This window comes from Elephas maximus, chromosome 8 (genome assembly GCF_024166365.1).
Source record: "Elephas maximus indicus isolate mEleMax1 chromosome 8, mEleMax1 primary haplotype, whole genome shotgun sequence".
Lineage (NCBI taxonomy): Eukaryota > Metazoa > Chordata > Mammalia > Proboscidea > Elephantidae > Elephas > Elephas maximus.
Genome location: NC_064826.1, coordinates 20,403,129 through 20,420,598, shown reverse-complemented (window position 1 = coordinate 20,420,598; position 17,470 = coordinate 20,403,129). Strand labels below are relative to the sequence as shown.

Below are 17,470 nucleotides of genomic sequence, written 5' to 3'. Positions count from 1 at the left end.
GGGTTATATGGTAGTTCTATTTTTAGTTTTTTGAGGAATCACCACAATATTTTCCACATCAGCTGTACCATTTTGCATTGCCACCAGCAATGGATAAGGGTTCAAAGTTCCCCACATCCTCGCCAATATTTGTTAGTGGGAGTGAAATGGTAACTCACTGTGGTTTTGATTTGCATCTCTAATGGCTAATGACGTTGAGCATCTTTTCATGTGTTTGGTGACCATTTGAATGTCTTCTTTGGTGAAATGTCTATTCAGGTCCTTTGCCCATTTTGTGACTGGGTTTTTTTGTTGTTGTTTATGTTGAAGTTTTATATATTTTGGTTATTAGATTCTTATTGGATATATGGTTTTCGAAGATATTTTCCTAGTCAATAATTTGTCTTTTTGCTTTTTTTGTAAAGTCTCTTGATGAACAAAAGTTTTTAATTTTATAAGGTCCCATTTATCTATTTTGTATTTTGCTGCTTATACTTTTGTTATTATATTAATCAATTGTAAAAAGCTAGGCCCAACAACATTGCCCCTGCATTTTCGTCTAAGAATTTTATGTTTTTAGTATCCACATTTAGGTCCTTAATCATTCTGAATTTGTTTTTGTGTATGGTGTGAGGCATGGATCTTGTTTCATTTTTCTGCTTGTGGAAATCCAATTTCCCCAACGCCATTTATTGAAGAGACTCTGCATTCCCCATCAAATGGACTTAGCACCCTTGTCAAAAATCAGTTGATCATACAGGCATAGTCTTATTTCTGGACTTTCAATTCTGTTCCATTGGTCTATGTGTCTATTGTTATACGGCATGTGGGATTTTGATGGCACTTTGCTTTGGGACACTTACTCTGTTCTCCTAAAGGTGCCCAGGCCCTGCCTGCCAGACCTGGAAGAGCTATTTCTGGGAAATGGGTTCCCCAGCTTGGAGCCGGAGGCCGGACCCTGACCTGAGGGCAGCACCTTCCTTTCAAGATCAGAGCAACACAGCCCTCCCTCAGGGGGGCAGATGGGCGACCCACATGAGGGCCCCCTTCCGTTTGTGGGGAACTGGGCCACCAGGAGAAACCCTGGTAGTGTAGTGTTTAAGTGCTACGGCTGCTAACCAAAGGGTCTGCAGTTTGAATCTGCCAGACGCTCCCTGGAAACTCTATGGGGCAGTCCTACTCTGTCCTATAGGGTCGCTATGAGTCGGTAATCGATCCTGGAGATGTCCACCATCAAGCAGAGTATGGGCAGCTGGACTCCATCCCCATGCTGCTGGGGCCCAGGCCTCCCAGCCCTGCACCTGAAAGTGTGAGTGAGACCCAGCCTGGCCCCCAAGAAGCTTTCCACTGACTGAGGAAGCAGGCCCGCTAACAGGTGACTTCAGGCAGGATGACTAGTACTCTAGCAGGGAGCGGGAGATGCTGCCTGACTCCTCATTCCATTCCAAGGACTGTAAGAGAGCAAATGGCAGGGAGGGTGGTGCACGAGAAAGCTGAGGGAGCCAAGGGAAGACGGGGGCGGGGGGGGGGCAGACGCCCAACAGGGCAGGTCACACAGGGCCTCGTAAGCCAGGTAAGGCGCTTGGGTTTATCCTGAGAGCGGGGGTGGGGGTGCCATCCCCAGATTAGCTTGGAGGACGGTCATGGAGGGGGGCAGGGAGCCCAGGTGGGGAGCAGCTGTGGGGATGGGGCCTCCCCTGGTCGTCTTGCTTCTTCAGCCCTGGTCTGGCTCTGGTGGCTCCCAGCTCCCACGGCTCCCAGATGAGGGTAGAAGCCCTTCCAGAGGCCAAAGGGGCCGCCCAGAGAAGGCCATGGTGCCCCTGGCCCCGAAGATCCTGGCTACCTCCTGGTGGCTGTGTGGCTCTCAGCCTCTGCTGGCAGATGGCTGGGTCTGGACTCCCTAACCCACCACACACTCTTGGCCAAGCCCTTGACCATCCTGTCTGCTCTTCTGTGCTTTGCCCAGGGTTGTAAGGAGTACTCAAAGTCAGGAAAATACAGCACAGTAAGTGCTGAAAGCTGGTAGCTTTGACCATGACTAAATCTGTCCAGAACTCAGCCAAGGCCCTGGAATCATCTCATTCCTGCCTGTCCCTCCAGGTCCAAACCAGCCAGCCTCGGGCCCAGCCCCAGAGCCAGCAAGGGCAGCGGGCCAAGAACAGAGGGAGGCGGCCCTGAGGGTAGGGGAGACAGCCCCGGTCCCAGCCTCTGCTCACCTCCAGCCTGAGCTGACCATAAAATCCACTCTAATTACAGCCATTTACCTGAATGCTGACCAGTTAGCAGAGCACCAATGATAGTGCAGGTCATTAACTGCTGGGTAATCTATTACTGTACTAACCGTAACCATACAGGACACACTGCCTGGTTTGGTTTGGTTGCTCACAGGTGTAAGAACAGAGCCCTCTCAGGTTAACTCTCAAGCCCCACCATGGACCTAATGCTTCCAGTCTGACCCCTCCATTCATCTCTACAAGAGTGAGCGTGCCAGTGCCAAAACACACATCTGATCACATCACCCCTCCGACTGAAACCTTCTATGGCTCCCCACTACCTTAGGTTAAGGAGCAAATAGAAACTACGAGGCCCCTGGCCTGGTCCCCAAGGGAATCTGTGCTTTCCTGAACAAGCTCCCTCCTACTTCCTTCTCCTGTCTCTCCGGTGCTTCAGCTCTGAGCCACTGCCTCCCTACCCCGCCCTCGGGTGCCAGCAGGCACCTCCATGCCCTTGGCTCAGGTAGGACCCCATGGATCCCCCCGTTTGCACAATGTCTGCGTGTTCCTGTTACATCTCCAGCACTTACATGGTGCCTGGCATGTAGTTGTTGTCAGCTGCGATCGAGTTGTTTCCGACTCACAGCGACCCCATGTGTATAGAGTAGAACTGCCTCATAGGGTTTTCAATGGCTGTGACCTTTTGGTAGCAAACTGACAGGCCTGTCTCCCGAGGTGCCTCTAGGTGGGTTCAAACTGCCAATACTTCCACTAATAGTCAAGCACTTACCTATGCGTGCCACCCAGGGACCCCAGTATGCAGTTAGTGCTTTATAAATGTTTGGCGTCAGGAACAAACCCACATCCTCCCCATGCCTGACACATAATTTACCACATTTTTTTAAAGGACAATTGCAGCCTGTGTGAGCACAGCCCTTTCTTCCTTTCTCAGGAGCTTCTGGGGCTGCCCCTCTGCCAGCCTGCCTACTCCCCCTGCCCCAAGCTGCCCTCCTCAGCATTGCCCCCCACCCCAAAGGCTGTGCAGCTCAGCTGCAGGGAGCTCGGAAGCCTAGGTTGGCCTGAGAGCCCCACCCACCCTGCCCCACCCATCAGCCCCATGACAGCCTAAGCTGTGGCTGGTCAGGCCTGGGGCAGGGAGCAGGGAAAGGCCGCTATACCCCTCACCTGTCTCCTGTGTGTTAGACCATGCGTGCGTGCGTGCTCGCGCGTGCACACACACACACACGTGCTCACCCACCCATGCTCCCAAGCTGCTGCCCTGTGCCATCTCCAGGGCCCAGTCTCCCTCAACAGACTGCCCACAGGCTTGCCTCTCTGGGAACTGCCACCCATACCCTCTGCCTGGGAGGCTTAGCTGCCACACTCGGAGGTATCAGCAGCCATTCTGCATCAGAAAGCTACAGCTGGAGGCCCGAGCCCAGCCACAGCCACCAACTCCTGGGGCCTGGCCTGTGTTTACACAAGTGGCTTTAATGCCCCTCCCCCATCATATCTCTGTGCCTTTGGCCCATCGGGCCTCCATTGCCTCAGCAGGTGATTACTGGATGCCTGTGGCTGCCCCACCCATCCTCCCAGCCCTGTGATGTGTGGTAGGAGGGGGACCCTCCTATGGGGCCTCAGAGCCCACCCTCAGCAGGGCTCTCCAGTGGCAGTGAGGAGGTTCATCACCCAGGAGAATGGCAAATGCTCCCTCTTCCCCAGGCCCACCCCCATGGCTCCTGCCCCCACCCCTCACCCTCTTGGTAGCCCCCCCACCCCCCACCCCTGTGGGCTGGAGGCGGCTCCCGCTGACTCAGTGACCTGTGACCTCAGGGGGATGCAGGGAAACACCAGTGTCACTTCCAGCTGCACCCACCCTCTGCCACTGCTGGTGGTCTGGGACCAGAGTCCCCTCCTTCTTCCTGGCCGGGAGCGGCAGCAGGGCCGGTGTGGTGTGGCCCCTCCCTCGATGGCCGGCTGCGGAGTAGTCGACTGAGCCCTTGGCCCGTAGTTGGCAAGTCTAGAACCACCGGATCCCATTACCTCACCAGTGTGAGTTCTACCATTGCCAAACACGGTGCGAGGCAGGTGGGCGACGGCTGGGCCGAGCCGGAGGCCGTGGCCGTGCTGAGGAAGAGAAGGGACAGTTAGGACAGTTCAGGCAGGGCCAGGTCAAAGGCCCCGTGCCCACCGCCCCCCATCCCACTGGCCCCAGTTGCTTCTCAGTCCCCTCTTCACCACCCCCCATAACTATAATAGCTACTGTCCTGGGGAAGTCCCAGTGGAATGGAGGGGACATCCGGGGTGCAGCTGTCAGGATCCAACCCAGGTCCCAGCTTCCAGGGGAACCCTGCAGGGCACCTCCACCCCAGGCTGCCAGATAGCAGGGGACTCAGAGAATGGTATACACCCCCAGATCAGGGAGCCTTCTGCCTGGGCTTGAGACAAGAGACAGCCAAACTGGACCTCACCTTGCTCTCATGTCACTATCTCATCAACCTAGGGAGACACCTCCCATGTCATTCTCCAGGGCCCAAAACCCATTGGCTCCCCTCAGACAGGAAGCTGAGTTTCTGGACATAGCATTACTCTTTCCTGTTAAGCCAAACGGAAGCCGATCCCTTTTGCTGTGGTCTCTCCCACTGAAGATGGTGGTTGAACACATGGGGCAAGGCCAAGCTGACCTGGACCCATAGGGCCACCATCGCAGCTCCAATGGGCCCAGCGGGCCCAGTCAATGTTGTTATGTGCCATTGAGTAGATTCCAACTTATAGCAACCCTACAGGACAGAGTAGAACTGCCCCACAGGGTTTCCTAGGTTGTAATCTTTACAGGAGAAGGAGCCCTGGCGGTGCAGCGATTAAGCACTTGTCTGCGGGTGTGTTTGAACCACTGACCTTTTGGTAGCAGCTAAGCACTTAACCATTGCAACACCAGGGCCCCTTGGGCCGGCCAACAGCAGCTGACCATTCTCCCCATGTTGAATACGCCCTGCACACTCAGGCTGCCCTCACCTACATGCATCCTTGGAGGGTTAGCTGCAATTGAATTCCCAAAAGAAACACCTCCCCAGGCCCTCCTGCAGGAAGACTTACCCCAGGAGAACTTGCTTCTGTGTCCCACATCCCTTAGGCCCAGGCCAGGTGTTGAAGACCCTGAGGTCACCTCAAGTCTTCGTGTGGTGAGGCCCAGCCCTCCTGGCCTGATGGGCTATCTGCCCTAAAGCCTCCTGGGCAGTATGAGGAAATCATATGTGGGCTCCTTCCCAAAACCTAAGTTCAGGCTATGGGAGCCACAGGCCTGCCTGGCAATCCCACCCTACAGGCTGTGGCCCTCAGCAGGGCCCTGAGACACCAACAGACCTTTAGGGCAGAGCAGAGATAGACTGGACCAGAGGCCCTCCTCAGACTAGGGCCAGCACAGACAGACTGCAGGGCTCGGGATGGCGCCTGGACGAAGTGTTGGAGAGACTCCTTGGCCATTGAGTGGTGATGATGACAGACCCTGAGCGAAAGCAGGACCCTGAAGCCCTGGCAAACACACCTGGGGTGGGGGGTGTCTCCACGGTGTCTCCAGAAGCTGCTCTCACCCCAGTGGACTATGGGATTCTGCCCTTCTCCCCACCTGGCAGTGGCTGCCCAGCGCACTGGCTGGGGCGCCATGGGAGGAGCAGGCAGATCAATGGAGCCAGATCGCATTTCGCTGAGGCGGCGGGGCTGGGGGCTGGGATAATGGCTTAGGTTGAAGCAGCCAGTGCTGGTGGGGGAGGGGCAGGAGGCTAGAAAGTCCACTTTGCACAGCCCCTCAGGGAGCCTGCGTCTCCAGAAGATCCAAGCACCCAACAGGGTCCCGTGCATGAAGTAGGGGGAGCTCAGACGCCCCAGAGCAGCTGCTCTTTAAAAACACCACAGAGCAGAGAACTCGGCACTTCCCAGAGGGCTTCCCACTGCAGCAGCAGACTCCAGTCAGACTGTAAGAATCGTGTGGGATGGGTTAACAATCTCCAACACTGAGACTGGGCCATTGAATGGGTAAATGCTGCTGCCTGTGTCACAGACCCCCTGGGGGACATATGAAGGAGCGTTCAGGTCGCCGTTTTACAGGGTGGTGAGGCACAAAGGCTGGGGACACAGGAGGCCTTCTCTCACCCCAAGTGCCTAGGCCTGGAAGAGAGCCGGCTGCAGCAGGGGTTCACCTCCCTGGGCCCTTCCCCCAATACCGACTGAGGCGGCTGGGGGCTGGGGTAGCCACTAGGGTAAGTGAGCTGGGACCTGACCTGGGACTCCCTAAATTAGAAACCAGTTAGCGCCTGAGGTCTCCCCTGGGGAAAGCTGGAGCTAGGCCCCCAGGCAGCTGGGCATGGAGGTTGCTGGAGGCACTGAGCTGGCTCCGCCACTCCCCACCCCTGACAGCACCTGCCGCTCAGGGCCTAGCACAGGTGGCCACCTGGTTAGGTGTGAGGGACAGAAGCAAAGCACAGGAAGAACCGAGCCCAGCTCCCTACGTGGTGGCCCAGAACAGGGTGCTGGCTCCCGCTGCAGACCGCCCAGGGGTGGAGGGGCTTCCAGGAAGTACCACTCTTCCTTCCTAGGCAGGAAAGAGCAGACTTCTCAGAAGTTTCAGGGACTTCACAGACTGTCACTCCCAGGGGCCTTGCAGCTGCTGTGCCGAGTGCCCGCTCACTCCCAGGGTCACTATGACTCCGGGGTGGACTCTCTCCTTCCCTGCCCCTCAGGCCTGTAGCTGGAAGCCCTGGAGGGAAGCAGCAGGTGTCAGCAGTTTGAGTCCAGGTGTATAGGGCCAGAGATGGGGTGGGGGCTGGGGCCGTGGGGGGCTGGACGGAGGACCAATCTGCAGGGGCACCTAACCAGGGTAGAAGTGCCCTTCCCTTCCTAACCTATGTCAGCTAGCAGCTCCTCCCCACTGCAGGGGCCTGGAAGGCTCCCACACAGGGACAGCCGTGCCCCACCCAGGAGGGAGATTTAAGGGGCTCCTCCCTGTGTGGCAGAAAGAGATGGCCTGACCCATCCAAGGCAGCAATCCCCAGGGCAGGCAGCGGTAGTTGCTCGGGGTTTCCTACTGAGCTGCCAAGCCTCACGTTTCTCCCATCCTCAAAAGCCGTAGCAGCTCTTACTGACTATGGACACATCACCAGCGCTCGCCTTATGCTCCCCACCAGGGGCTGGGTGGGCGGCTGCAAAGAGGATAGCTCCCAGCGGTCAGTATCCCAGGCCAGCTGGCCATCCTCTTGCTGACCACCAGTCACCAGGGCTCCTTACAGGGATGGCCTGGCTGGCCGGCTCTCTCAGCTTTGATGGACCAGGTAGATGCCTCCCCCTCTCAACCTCTGCCAAGTCTGGGGCACCCTGGGGAGCCCAGGCCTGTAGGTTCAGGGTGGAGAAGCTGTCAAGCCAGGGGTGAGGGGGGCACAGCATGAAACACGCCAGTGAGGACAACCTTATCTCTATCACCAGTCTCTTCATCTATAAAAAAAAAAAAAAAATTCCCACTCCCTGGGGCTGTGGTGGGGATTAATGAGATTACATATGTAACATCGCCTGATACACAGATGGAGAGTGAAGGTCCAAGAGGCCATCGCCCAGATCCAGGGATCTAGGGACTAGTGTAAGTGTGGTATGTAAAGCTTCCAGAGGCTCCCAGGGTAGGGCCTGAACCCCCCACTCCAACTCCAAGTTCCTCCAAGTGCCATCCTCCCCTCAGTGCTGTCCAGAAACGACAGCCCCAGGGAAGGGTCCCCAGGAAACACCCAGCCTGACCCCAAGACACCCCACTGCCAGGAGGTGCCTCCCTTGGTACTTCAGCAGAAGGCTGGCCCCATGCTGCCAGCCCAGGTCTCACCCCCAGGGTGTGCTGGGAGCCGGGCCAGGCCTTTCTGACCCATGGCACCACCCGAGCTGGCCCTACAGATGGTGTCTCCCCACCCCCGCGCCAGGGGGGCCCCATCTGCCGGCCCAGCTTGGATTGCCAGGCTCCCAGCTCCACGTGGCCCCAGGCATGTAAGGCGATCCGACTGCCCACGGAGGCTGCCGCTCCCGTGCAGCTGAGGCAGATGGACCAGGGGCGGTGAGGAAGAGCAGACAGGGTGTGGCTGGGCAGCTCCGGGATGCAGGGGGGATCTGCTGCGCAGCCCGCTTCTCCCATATTGGCACTGCACATGATTGCTCAGAGCGGAGAGACACAAGCAAAAATGTGCTAGTGCCAAAATCGGCCAAGCAGATGGTGCTGGTGCGGCCCTCAGGGGCGCAGGTGGGTGCCTTGCATCCCTGTGCCCCAAGAAGCCACCATTTCCGACATCCAGGCCCACTGGGGAGAGGCGCTGCGAGGCCCTCGAGGATCTGTCTCTGCTCTGTTTATGGCCCTTCGGTAATTCACTGACCGAGACTGTTCACAGTGAATTCTACCAGTGCCATACACAGAACAGGAGTCATGCTCTCCGGCTGCCAACCCTGCGGAGAGAGCAGCGCCCAGAGCTCCCACTCCCAGCTCCCCTGGGTAGGTTCCCGGCTAGCCTGCCCACTCGGGGGCCCCATGATCCCGGCTCAGCGCCCTCCTCACCCCACATCTTTACCAACTTGAGATTCCTCATCTCAGCTGAGAAGACCTTCTACTAGACAGTACAGGAGGAGGGCTGAGGGAGGGGGCGTGAGGAGTCCATATGGGGTGTTTCCTGTCACAACCTGAAGGCAGGTTGTCAGACTTAACCCTAACCCTAACCCCCTGGTTCAGCTGTGGGTGAGGATGACGCCTGACACCCGCCTCTACCTCTGCAGCTGGTCCTCCCCTCTTCCCGCCATGTCTGGCCCTCCCTGGCACCTGTCTCCTGGACTCTGAGCAAGGACACCAGCAGCAACCTCCGCTCCAAGACGCCTTGGTCTCCATCATTCTCCACCCCAGCCTGCTCTCTGCTCTGCCAATATAAACTGAGCCCCAGGAGCCAAACCAAGCCTGTAGCTCACCCCCTCCCATCCGAAACCAGACCAGAGCATGACCTGCCCTGACTGGGCAAGACAGGAGACAGCCAGGCCAGGTGGGTAGCCATCCCCTCGGCCAAGGAGGCAGCACAGAGTGAGCTGGAGGCACAGCTGCCAGCTAGCCAGCCAGGGGAGCGGCTTCTGGCTGGTCTGAGGGGACTGCAGAGGAGAGCAGAGGGGAGGGAGCAGGGAGGGGCCAGGGAGGGTTGCATCAGTGGTTGCCAGAGAGGCTGCCTCGAGAGAAGTCGCTGTGATGGCTCCTGCCTCTGGTGCCAGGTGCCCGGGGGAAGGCAGAAGGGGGTGGAAGAAGGGAGAAAGAGAAGAGGGAATGGAAGGAAGGGAGGAGAGTCGGTCTCCTGGGAGGTGGGCCCAGGGCAGGAGGGCTAGGGACCGATCTGTATTGCTGCACTGCAGTCTCCCCAGCCTGGGGCCCAAGGGGGCTAGAAAAGCTCCCTTGTGACCCCTGGAAAGGTCAGAGAGAGAGTTCCCTGGTCCAGAAACTGAAAGCAGCTGATGATGCTACCTGTGACCTTGCTCTCTCCTGGCACCTAGGCCAAGTTCTCACCCAGTCTGTCCTGTCATCTGTGCCCAAAGGGGCCCAGATCACTGCTCAATACTCCTGTCATCCCCCTGGGACTCCTCGTCCTTCTTCAATACATGCCCACTGCGGGGTCCTGGTCCCCTGGCTGATCTATCACCCCAGAGGCCAGCCCAGCTCTGTGGGGTGGTGGTCTTGTCCAGTAGGTTCAGGAAGCCACACCCTGAACTTCTGCCTCAGTTTCCCCTACCACAAAGCTCTGAGACAGGATCTCCCAGCCTGACGGTTAGCGGTGTTAGCAAAAGCAGGGGGATCCAGTAGAGGTTAGTCATTATCAGCATTGTTCAAGGTGTAACCATCAGAATCCCCTCAAGGGGCCCACCCGGCTATCTGCATTTTAATAGGCACCCAGACAATTCTGCAGCACTCTGAGAAGTGTCTGGGAGTCCTCCTGAGAGTGTCCACTCTCAGCAATTAGAAGCTGTATCTGAGGGCTCTTTCAAGTGTTAAAAAGCAAAGATGTCACCTTAAGGACTAAGGCGTGCCTGACCCAAGCCATGGTATTTTCAATAGCCTTACATGTATTCACAGGACCAGGCACATAGGGTCGCTATGAGTCGGAACCGACTCAATGGCACCTAACAACAACAACATATGTATTTGAAAGTTTGATAATGAATAAGGAAGACCAAGGAAGAATTGATGTTGGCGAAGAATACTGAATATACCATGGACTGCCAGAGGAACGAAAAAATCTGTCCTGGAAGAAATACAGCCAGAATGCTCCTTAGAAGCGAGGATGGCAAGACTTCATCTCACGTACTTTGGACTTGTCATAGGAGGGATCAGTCTCTGGAGAAGGACATGATGCTTAGTCAAGTAGAGGGTCAGCGAAAGAGAGACTCTTAACAAGAAGGATTGATACAGTGGCTGCAACAATGGGCTCAAATATAGCAATGATTGTGAGGATGGCTCAGGACCTGGAGGTGTTTCTTTCTTTTGTCCTGTTGTACGGAGGGTCACTATGCGTCAGAACCAACTCCGTGGCACCTAACAACAGCAACCTGAGGGTACTTAAAGAAACCGAACCCAGAATTCCTTCCTCTCTCTCTCTTTTTCGCGGTAAGGAAAGAGGCATTGGGGGACAGGGAACATTGGGCGTTGGCCTGGCCCGAGGAGCAGCCGGAGGCCTGAGAACAGAGGACTTGCGTTATGGATTCTGCTTTCCACCGCCTAGAAGGACGAAAATGGGCGCGTCCTGTCAGAGAAAGAGCAGGCTGGTCGTGGGAGACGTGCATGCTTCTTCCCACTAATTGTGTCATCTCTGTGGAGACACTTGGTCTCTATTTTCCTCATCTTTGTCGCCGTGGGGGAGTTGGTGCAAGGAATAGCTTACAAGGCCAAATCCCCTTCCAGCCTCCAGTTAGAGTTGCTGAGCTGAGCCAGGCTCCTCCCCTATGCCCGCAGTACCCCTCCTAACCCAAATGCTGCAGGACGTGGTGCCGCAGTGGCCTGGCAGCGCCATACCTGCCACCCCCACCCAAGTCAATCCCCAGGGCTGTTCAGTACATTTTGGAACTGGGTTGGGGGGCTTGGGCCTGGGCCCTAGGGAAGCAAGGCCTCCCAGCTCTTCTGAAATAGAGAGCAAGGTGCGCTGGCAGGGGGAGAGGGGGCAGGCGGCATAAGAAATAAAGGCTTTGATGTAAATCTCGAGGAAAAACTGAGGCCTATGTCCAGGTCCTCAGTGCAGCCTTCTCTGTCCACCCCTCAGGCCATAGCCCTGACCTTGAGACCAAAACCCATCTCCCACTCCTGGGAGCTGGGAGATGAAGATATTCTGAGCCAGCTGGCTTGTCCCTGTCCTGGCCCACATGAGCTCCTAGCAGTGAAAAGAGCAGCGGATGTAATCAATGTCACTGAATTGTACATGTAAAAAATTGCTGAATTAGTGTATGTTCTGATGTGTATATTCTTAACAATAAAAATAACAAATTATTAATAAATAAATAAATAACAGCAGAGATGGTGTGCCTTCAAAAGAGGCCAGGTGGTGTGGCCCCGCTGATGCTGTCACCTAAGGCCCCCGTACCTGCAGGGTCTCACAGTGCCAGTGTATCCTACACAACCTACAAGCTCCCTGCTGCCCTCACCACTGCACACCTACACCCGCCTCCTTTGGTCTCGCCCCACCCTTCTGCACCCTATAAGGACCTTCTTCAGACACCTCTTGGAACCTCGCTTCCCTTAGAGGTGTCTCTCCCTTGGCGTTGGCACCTAGGAGCAAACGGCAGATCCTGCGTTCCCGAGAGGTGAATATCGAAGGGACGCGGGGCCATGGGCATTCAGGGATCCCGGGTCCTCCGCCAGCGCGCAGCCCTGCGGCTCTCTGCCCGGCCGCTACAACGAATCCAGAGTTCCACGTCACAGCCACGCCACCCGCGCCGGCACCGGCCCTGGTCCCTCGGGTCTCTATCGAATGCCTCCGAGATCCAAGGAGCTGGAGGGGGCCGGGGCCCCCAGTTATCCTCTCAGCGGGTCGCCTGCCGACCAGTGTCTCCCTATGAGGTCCCAGGGAAGGAGCCCAAAGCTGCCCGCGGCGCGGCCCAGGCCGGAAGCCCACGGAGCAGAAACTCCGGGGCTGGCGCTGCGAGCCCCCCGCAACGAGCCTCCGGGCCCGGCTAACCCGCCTCACAGGTTAAAGGAACAAACGAAATTCTTACACTCAGGACTGGCACCCCGGGATTTTTTCTTCTTTGCGTGAGGCTGACTCCAGAATACCCCAGTACCAGAGCCAGGGCCTCGAGGGCATGAAGGGGCGGCCGTGAGCCATAAAGAACCGAGAGGCAGAGGCGGCTGCGTGCGGCCACCAGGAACTAAGGCCGGGCTTCGGGCTCAGGAGGCCACCTGTCGACTCGAGCTGCCAGGCTCACTGCCAGTGGGGCGGGGGGCGCGCACGCCGTGAGGCCAACGGACTCCTCCAGAGGACCAAGGTCGCCGCGCAGGCATCCGCTACTCTCCCGCCTGGGGGGAAAATCGTGATTCTAGTCCCCCCCAGCTGTGCGACCCCTGCGGGGCGCAGGGAGGCTGGGGCTGCACCCACCTCACGGTGGGGGGGGGGGCGCGGAGAGGGGGATTTGGGCCCCGCCGGCTCGCGGTGCCTAATCGCTGAGCCGGAGTTAGCGGCCCCCGCCCGGCGGTCATTTCTAAACCCTGGAGGAGTGGCGGGGCTGGGGGAAGGGAAAACGAACGGCTCAGCCTGGGGGGCTCGCGATTCCTCCCTCCGGGCGGCATCTTCACCTCCCCATACCCCAGGATGTGCGGACCCAAGAGGCGCGTCCAGCCGCCCGCCCCGAGCAGGGCGCTCTCACGAGCTAGTGGACGCGGAAGGAGGATGTGTAGCTGCGCGCTCGGAGGCTCCTGGGATGGGGCGACCGCGAAGCAGTGGGAGGCTGGAGGACGGCTCTCCCCCGAGACTGGGCGGGGCCGCCGCCGGTCAGCAGAGAGGGGCAAACCCGTCCGACGCTCAGCAAAGGGTCTACGAAACCAGCTCTCCCAGGCGGACGCTCCCCACGCCCGGCCGGGGCCGCCTCCAAACCAAGCGCTTCCCCCCCACCTCCCCCGGGCCACCAGGGCGGCGGAACGCGGCGCGCCCCAGCGAGGCTCCTGGGCGGCGGCGCTGGGCCCTCTCGGGACGACCTCGCCCGGGGATCAGCACGGAGCGCAGAGACACCGCTGGGGGCCGTTTCCAGGGGCCTGGGCACCGCCGCGTCACCCCCGAGGTCCGCCCGGCCGTCTGCGCCCCGGGTTGGGCACGGCGCGCTCCGGGGCCCGCCCGCCTCCGCCACCCCGCCCGGCCACTTACCTGCGCGGTCCCGGCTGGGCGCGCAGCCTTGCAGCTTCGCTTCGAGTGCACTCAGGGTACAAGGCGAACCGGTCCTCGTGCCAAGCGGGCAGACCGACGGGACTTGGGGCGCGCCAGGCCCGCCGAGGGCGGACCGGGAGCCTCCACGGCACCGCGCGGGAGGAGGCGGCCCGAGCCCAAGCGCGGCGGGGGAACAAAGAGGAGCCGGGATGGGGCGGCGCGCTTCCTGGGTGTCGGGTGACAGGTCTGCTGGGGGAGGCCCTGGCCGGCCACCTGAGGAGGAGCCGCCTCCGCGAGTAGGATGGGAGAGGCCCGGGGCCCGAAGCCGGATGGGCAGGGTGCGCGGGTGCTCCCGGACAGCGCGGCCGAAGCCAGGCGACGGGCTGGGGCTCAGGGATTCAGGGTTGGACCGAGTGCGGAGATCGAGACTCCGGCGGGTTTTACCTCCCCGGCCCCGCCCTCACCCTCGCTCCGCGCGATTGGCCCAGGTGCCGCGAGAGAGGCGGGGCCGGGGCGGGCCAGCGGATTCACCTTGACTATGGCTCGGATAAGAAACCCTGGTGACGCAGTGGTTCAAGCGCTCGACTGCTAACCAAACGTCTGCAGTTCAAACCCACCAACCCGAGAAAGAGGCGGCATCTGATTTCCTAAAGACTACAGCTTTGGAAACCTATAGGGGCAGTTCTACTCTGTCCTATAGGGTCGTTATGAGTCCGAATTGATTCAACGGCAAAGGGTTTGGTTTTGGTGGCTTCGGTTGGTGCGCCACGCAAGGCACGCCCGACCGGATTGTGAAGACGCAGAGCCCCGCCCGCCGGCCCGCCGCTCAGGGGCCCGGCTCCCGCCTCCAGCCCGGCTTCCTGCCCTCTGGCTTGGGTGCAGCTGCCGAGGTGCCCCGATGTCCCGAATCCCCGCCGCCCTCCAAGCCCAGCGTTGCCGAAGTGTATGAAGCACAGCTCCCTGAAACCCGGAGCCGGACTGGGGGAGGGAAGGTGCGTTCAGAGCTGGGAAGCACGGTGGTGGGGCCCCAGGACGGATCCGCCGGCTCCCGGCAGGAAGGTGTGTGGGGCCGACTCGTCTCGGCAGGCGCACTCGGACCGGGTGGAGCAGGGCTGGTGGGAAGAGGGGCTGCTTCCCTCGGGGTCTCCGCCACGTTCTCACCCACCCATCCTTGCCAGCTCTGCAGTCTCACAGGTGTCTGGCCACCGCCGCCGCCGGGAACAAAGGCTGCCTGTCCCGGAAGGGGGAGGGAAGCCGCCCCCAGACCCGTCCCATCCCCCTCCTTCCCCACTGCGGCGGCGGCTCCCCCGGGAGGGGGCGGGGCGGCCCGGCTTGAGGCGCGGAGGCGGATTAGGTCCCTTGCACCCGCCCTCCGCTCCGATGCTACCGGGAGCATTCCGAGGGGCGGGGCAGGGGCCGGGGGACTCCCGGGCTGTCAGCGACGGATGGCCCCTTCTTCCTTACCCAGCATCCCGAGCCCTGGTGCCCCCCGTCCCCTGCCACTTTGGGCGCCCTCCCAGTCCCCACCCGCCCGGCGGCCCCAGACGGCAGCCGCAGGTCAAAACCAGATTAGAATAAAGCGGTAATCCGCCTGCCTTCCTCTGAGCTCCTGGTCCTCCGAGTTGGCCCCACGGGTCTGGCGGCCCAGAGGTCCCTAACCAGGGGAAGGCTTAGCCAACACCCCAGTGAGTCTAAAGCCCCCCCCCCCCCCGCCCTGGAATTGCAGACAGTTAGCACCCTGTCCTGGGTTCCCGCGAAGGAAGAGAGTGCACAGTGGAGGTGTCTATAGTGGCCCCCCAGCCGCGCTGGGAGGGGCCGACGGTGACTGTGCGGTACGAACCCTTCCATAGGCCCGGCTTCTGGGCGGAGCCTGCTCCGCCCTAGGATGTAGCAGCCAGACGGTGGGGGAGGCGAGACCCCCGTCCCAGGCGGGCGGCTCCTTGGAGTCCCTCGCCCGGAGCAGCTAGGCCTGGGCCGCGGGGCGCGGGGACCCGGACGCGGAGATAAGGAGCGAGGTACCAGGCTGGACAGAACCCAGGGGGAGAAAGGGTCCACCCTAACCCCTCCCGGGACGCTAGCATCCCCCTCCCGCGTAACTGCTCCGGGCCTGCCTGATGGCTCTCCGCCCACCGCGCCCTACCTGGTCCCCGGGACCGTGGGAGGCCGGGCGCGGCAGCGAGGGCGACCGAGCCGGGCGCGCAGGCCGCCGGCTGCCGTGGCCCAGCGGCCGCCGCGCCCCTTTATAGCGCATGCCCCGCCCGGCCAGCGCCCCGCCCGGCCATTCACCTGCTGTCGAGAACCCGACACCGCACCGCGGAACGCGAGCCCGGCCTGCGCGGCCCTGCCGTCGGAGCTGGCGGGTGGGGCGCCACCGAGACGGCTTGGGTTTCCCCCTTTCCTTAACTACGAGTTTGAAAGGCGAGCTGGTCTGAGCCCGGGAGCCAGCCGCGCGTCCGCCCCCGCGCGCCCCGAAGCCCCCAGCTCCAACCCGGGGGTGGGGCGCGAAACTGCACCCGTGAGGGGCTCATGCATATTTTAGGTAGTTGGCCAGACTGGTAACCAGAGCTGGACCCGGCGGTCATGGGTGGCCCCCGGGGACCCGATACCCCGGATCGCTTTCCGCTCCGGGCGCGGGCAAGGGGGACGCGGCCGGGCAGAACCAGGAGCCTCACTGGGCTGCCCTGCACCGCGCCCCTGCGCCCCCAGTCAGGGGTCGAACGTCTGTCTGCACCGCGAGGAGCTGCTGCCTTGACTCTTGGCGGCGTACCCTCTCCCTCCGAGACCCCCTCTTCGCCACCAGCCTCTCAATCTGCCTGGGTTCCTCGACCCTCTCTGGCCAGGTTTAGGAGGGACCGCTGTCTGCCTTGCCAACCCCCACCCGGAAGACTCAGCGCGGCCCCCACCAGCCTGGAGGCGACCCTTCTCTCTCCTCGCCTCTGGCCTGTCTCCCGGGCCATCAGGGTTCCTCAACGGCCCGGTCCCCACCCACTCTGCTTCCCTAACTCCCAGCCCCTCGCCGTCCATGGTGGTCTCCGTGGTGCTGGAGATGCTGGGCGAGGAGGCCATCCACCCTGGGCTCCCTCTCCCTTCCTGCTCCGCGCGCGAGGCTGGAGGGAGGGACGTATGGAGTACAGCCCCCACCCTGACAGACCGGTGTGGAGCGAGACTGCTCGGTCCCCACGCTGACCGGGGCTCCCGGCTCCATGGCACGAGTAACTAGCACACCCCATTGGGACGGAGCTCTGGGGTCCTCCCCAGTTCTAGTTACTAGCTGTGCGATCTCGAGCGATCCACTTCGCGGCCCTGATCCTCAGTTTCCCCATTTGCAAAATGGGCAAAATGACTCCCACTTCTCAGCACAGAGAGAAAGCACGTATGAACACGCGAGTGCTTGGTGGCCCATCGATGCCAGCACACTGGACAGGCGCAGCATGGTCACAGCCCCTAACCTTCTCGAGTGCCTGCCCCCCCCCCCCCGGCTGTATCCCGGACGCCGCGAGATTACGCCTCACCCCTCTTTCTTCCAGTCCCGGTTGGGGCCACGAGCCCGGGAGAGACAAAGCTGCTTCTCTCGATCTTGGCTACAGAGGTCCCCGCCCCAGCCCTCGGGGCTTTACTCTAGAATCTAGGTGCGCTTCGAGTGTTCCAATCCCAACTAACTCCCCTACATTTTTCGAAAAACTGTGAGTGAGTCAGCGTTTTTCTCTAAGCGACTAGGGCCTCAATGATCCTCCAAAAGCTGGAGCCGGGAAGGTTCAGCTCGACTGAGGAGGGCCAGAGAGATGCGGAGACCGAGAACCATGGAGTCAGACAAATGAAAGGCGTCCACGCCCTAGGAATCCACTCAGCTCCTAAAAAGAGTGCAGAGAATAAATACAGAAGTTA

General features: G+C 60.2%; 1 protein-coding gene across 1 annotated transcript; it reads left to right on the top strand.

Annotated features, from left to right (window-relative positions):
• Positions 1 to 12,057: 12,057 nt before the first annotated feature.
• LOC126082226 (collagen alpha-1(I) chain-like) lies at positions 12,058 to 16,805 on the top strand. Its single transcript, XM_049894625.1, has 7 exons — positions 12,058 to 12,395; positions 12,620 to 13,822; positions 13,886 to 14,073; positions 14,360 to 15,167; positions 15,312 to 15,417; positions 15,477 to 16,100; positions 16,386 to 16,805. The coding sequence occupies exons 1-7, from the start codon at positions 12,058 to 12,060 to the stop codon at positions 16,803 to 16,805; spliced, it is 3,687 nt and encodes a 1,228-aa protein (XP_049750582.1).
• Positions 16,806 to 17,470: the final 665 nt, after the last annotated feature.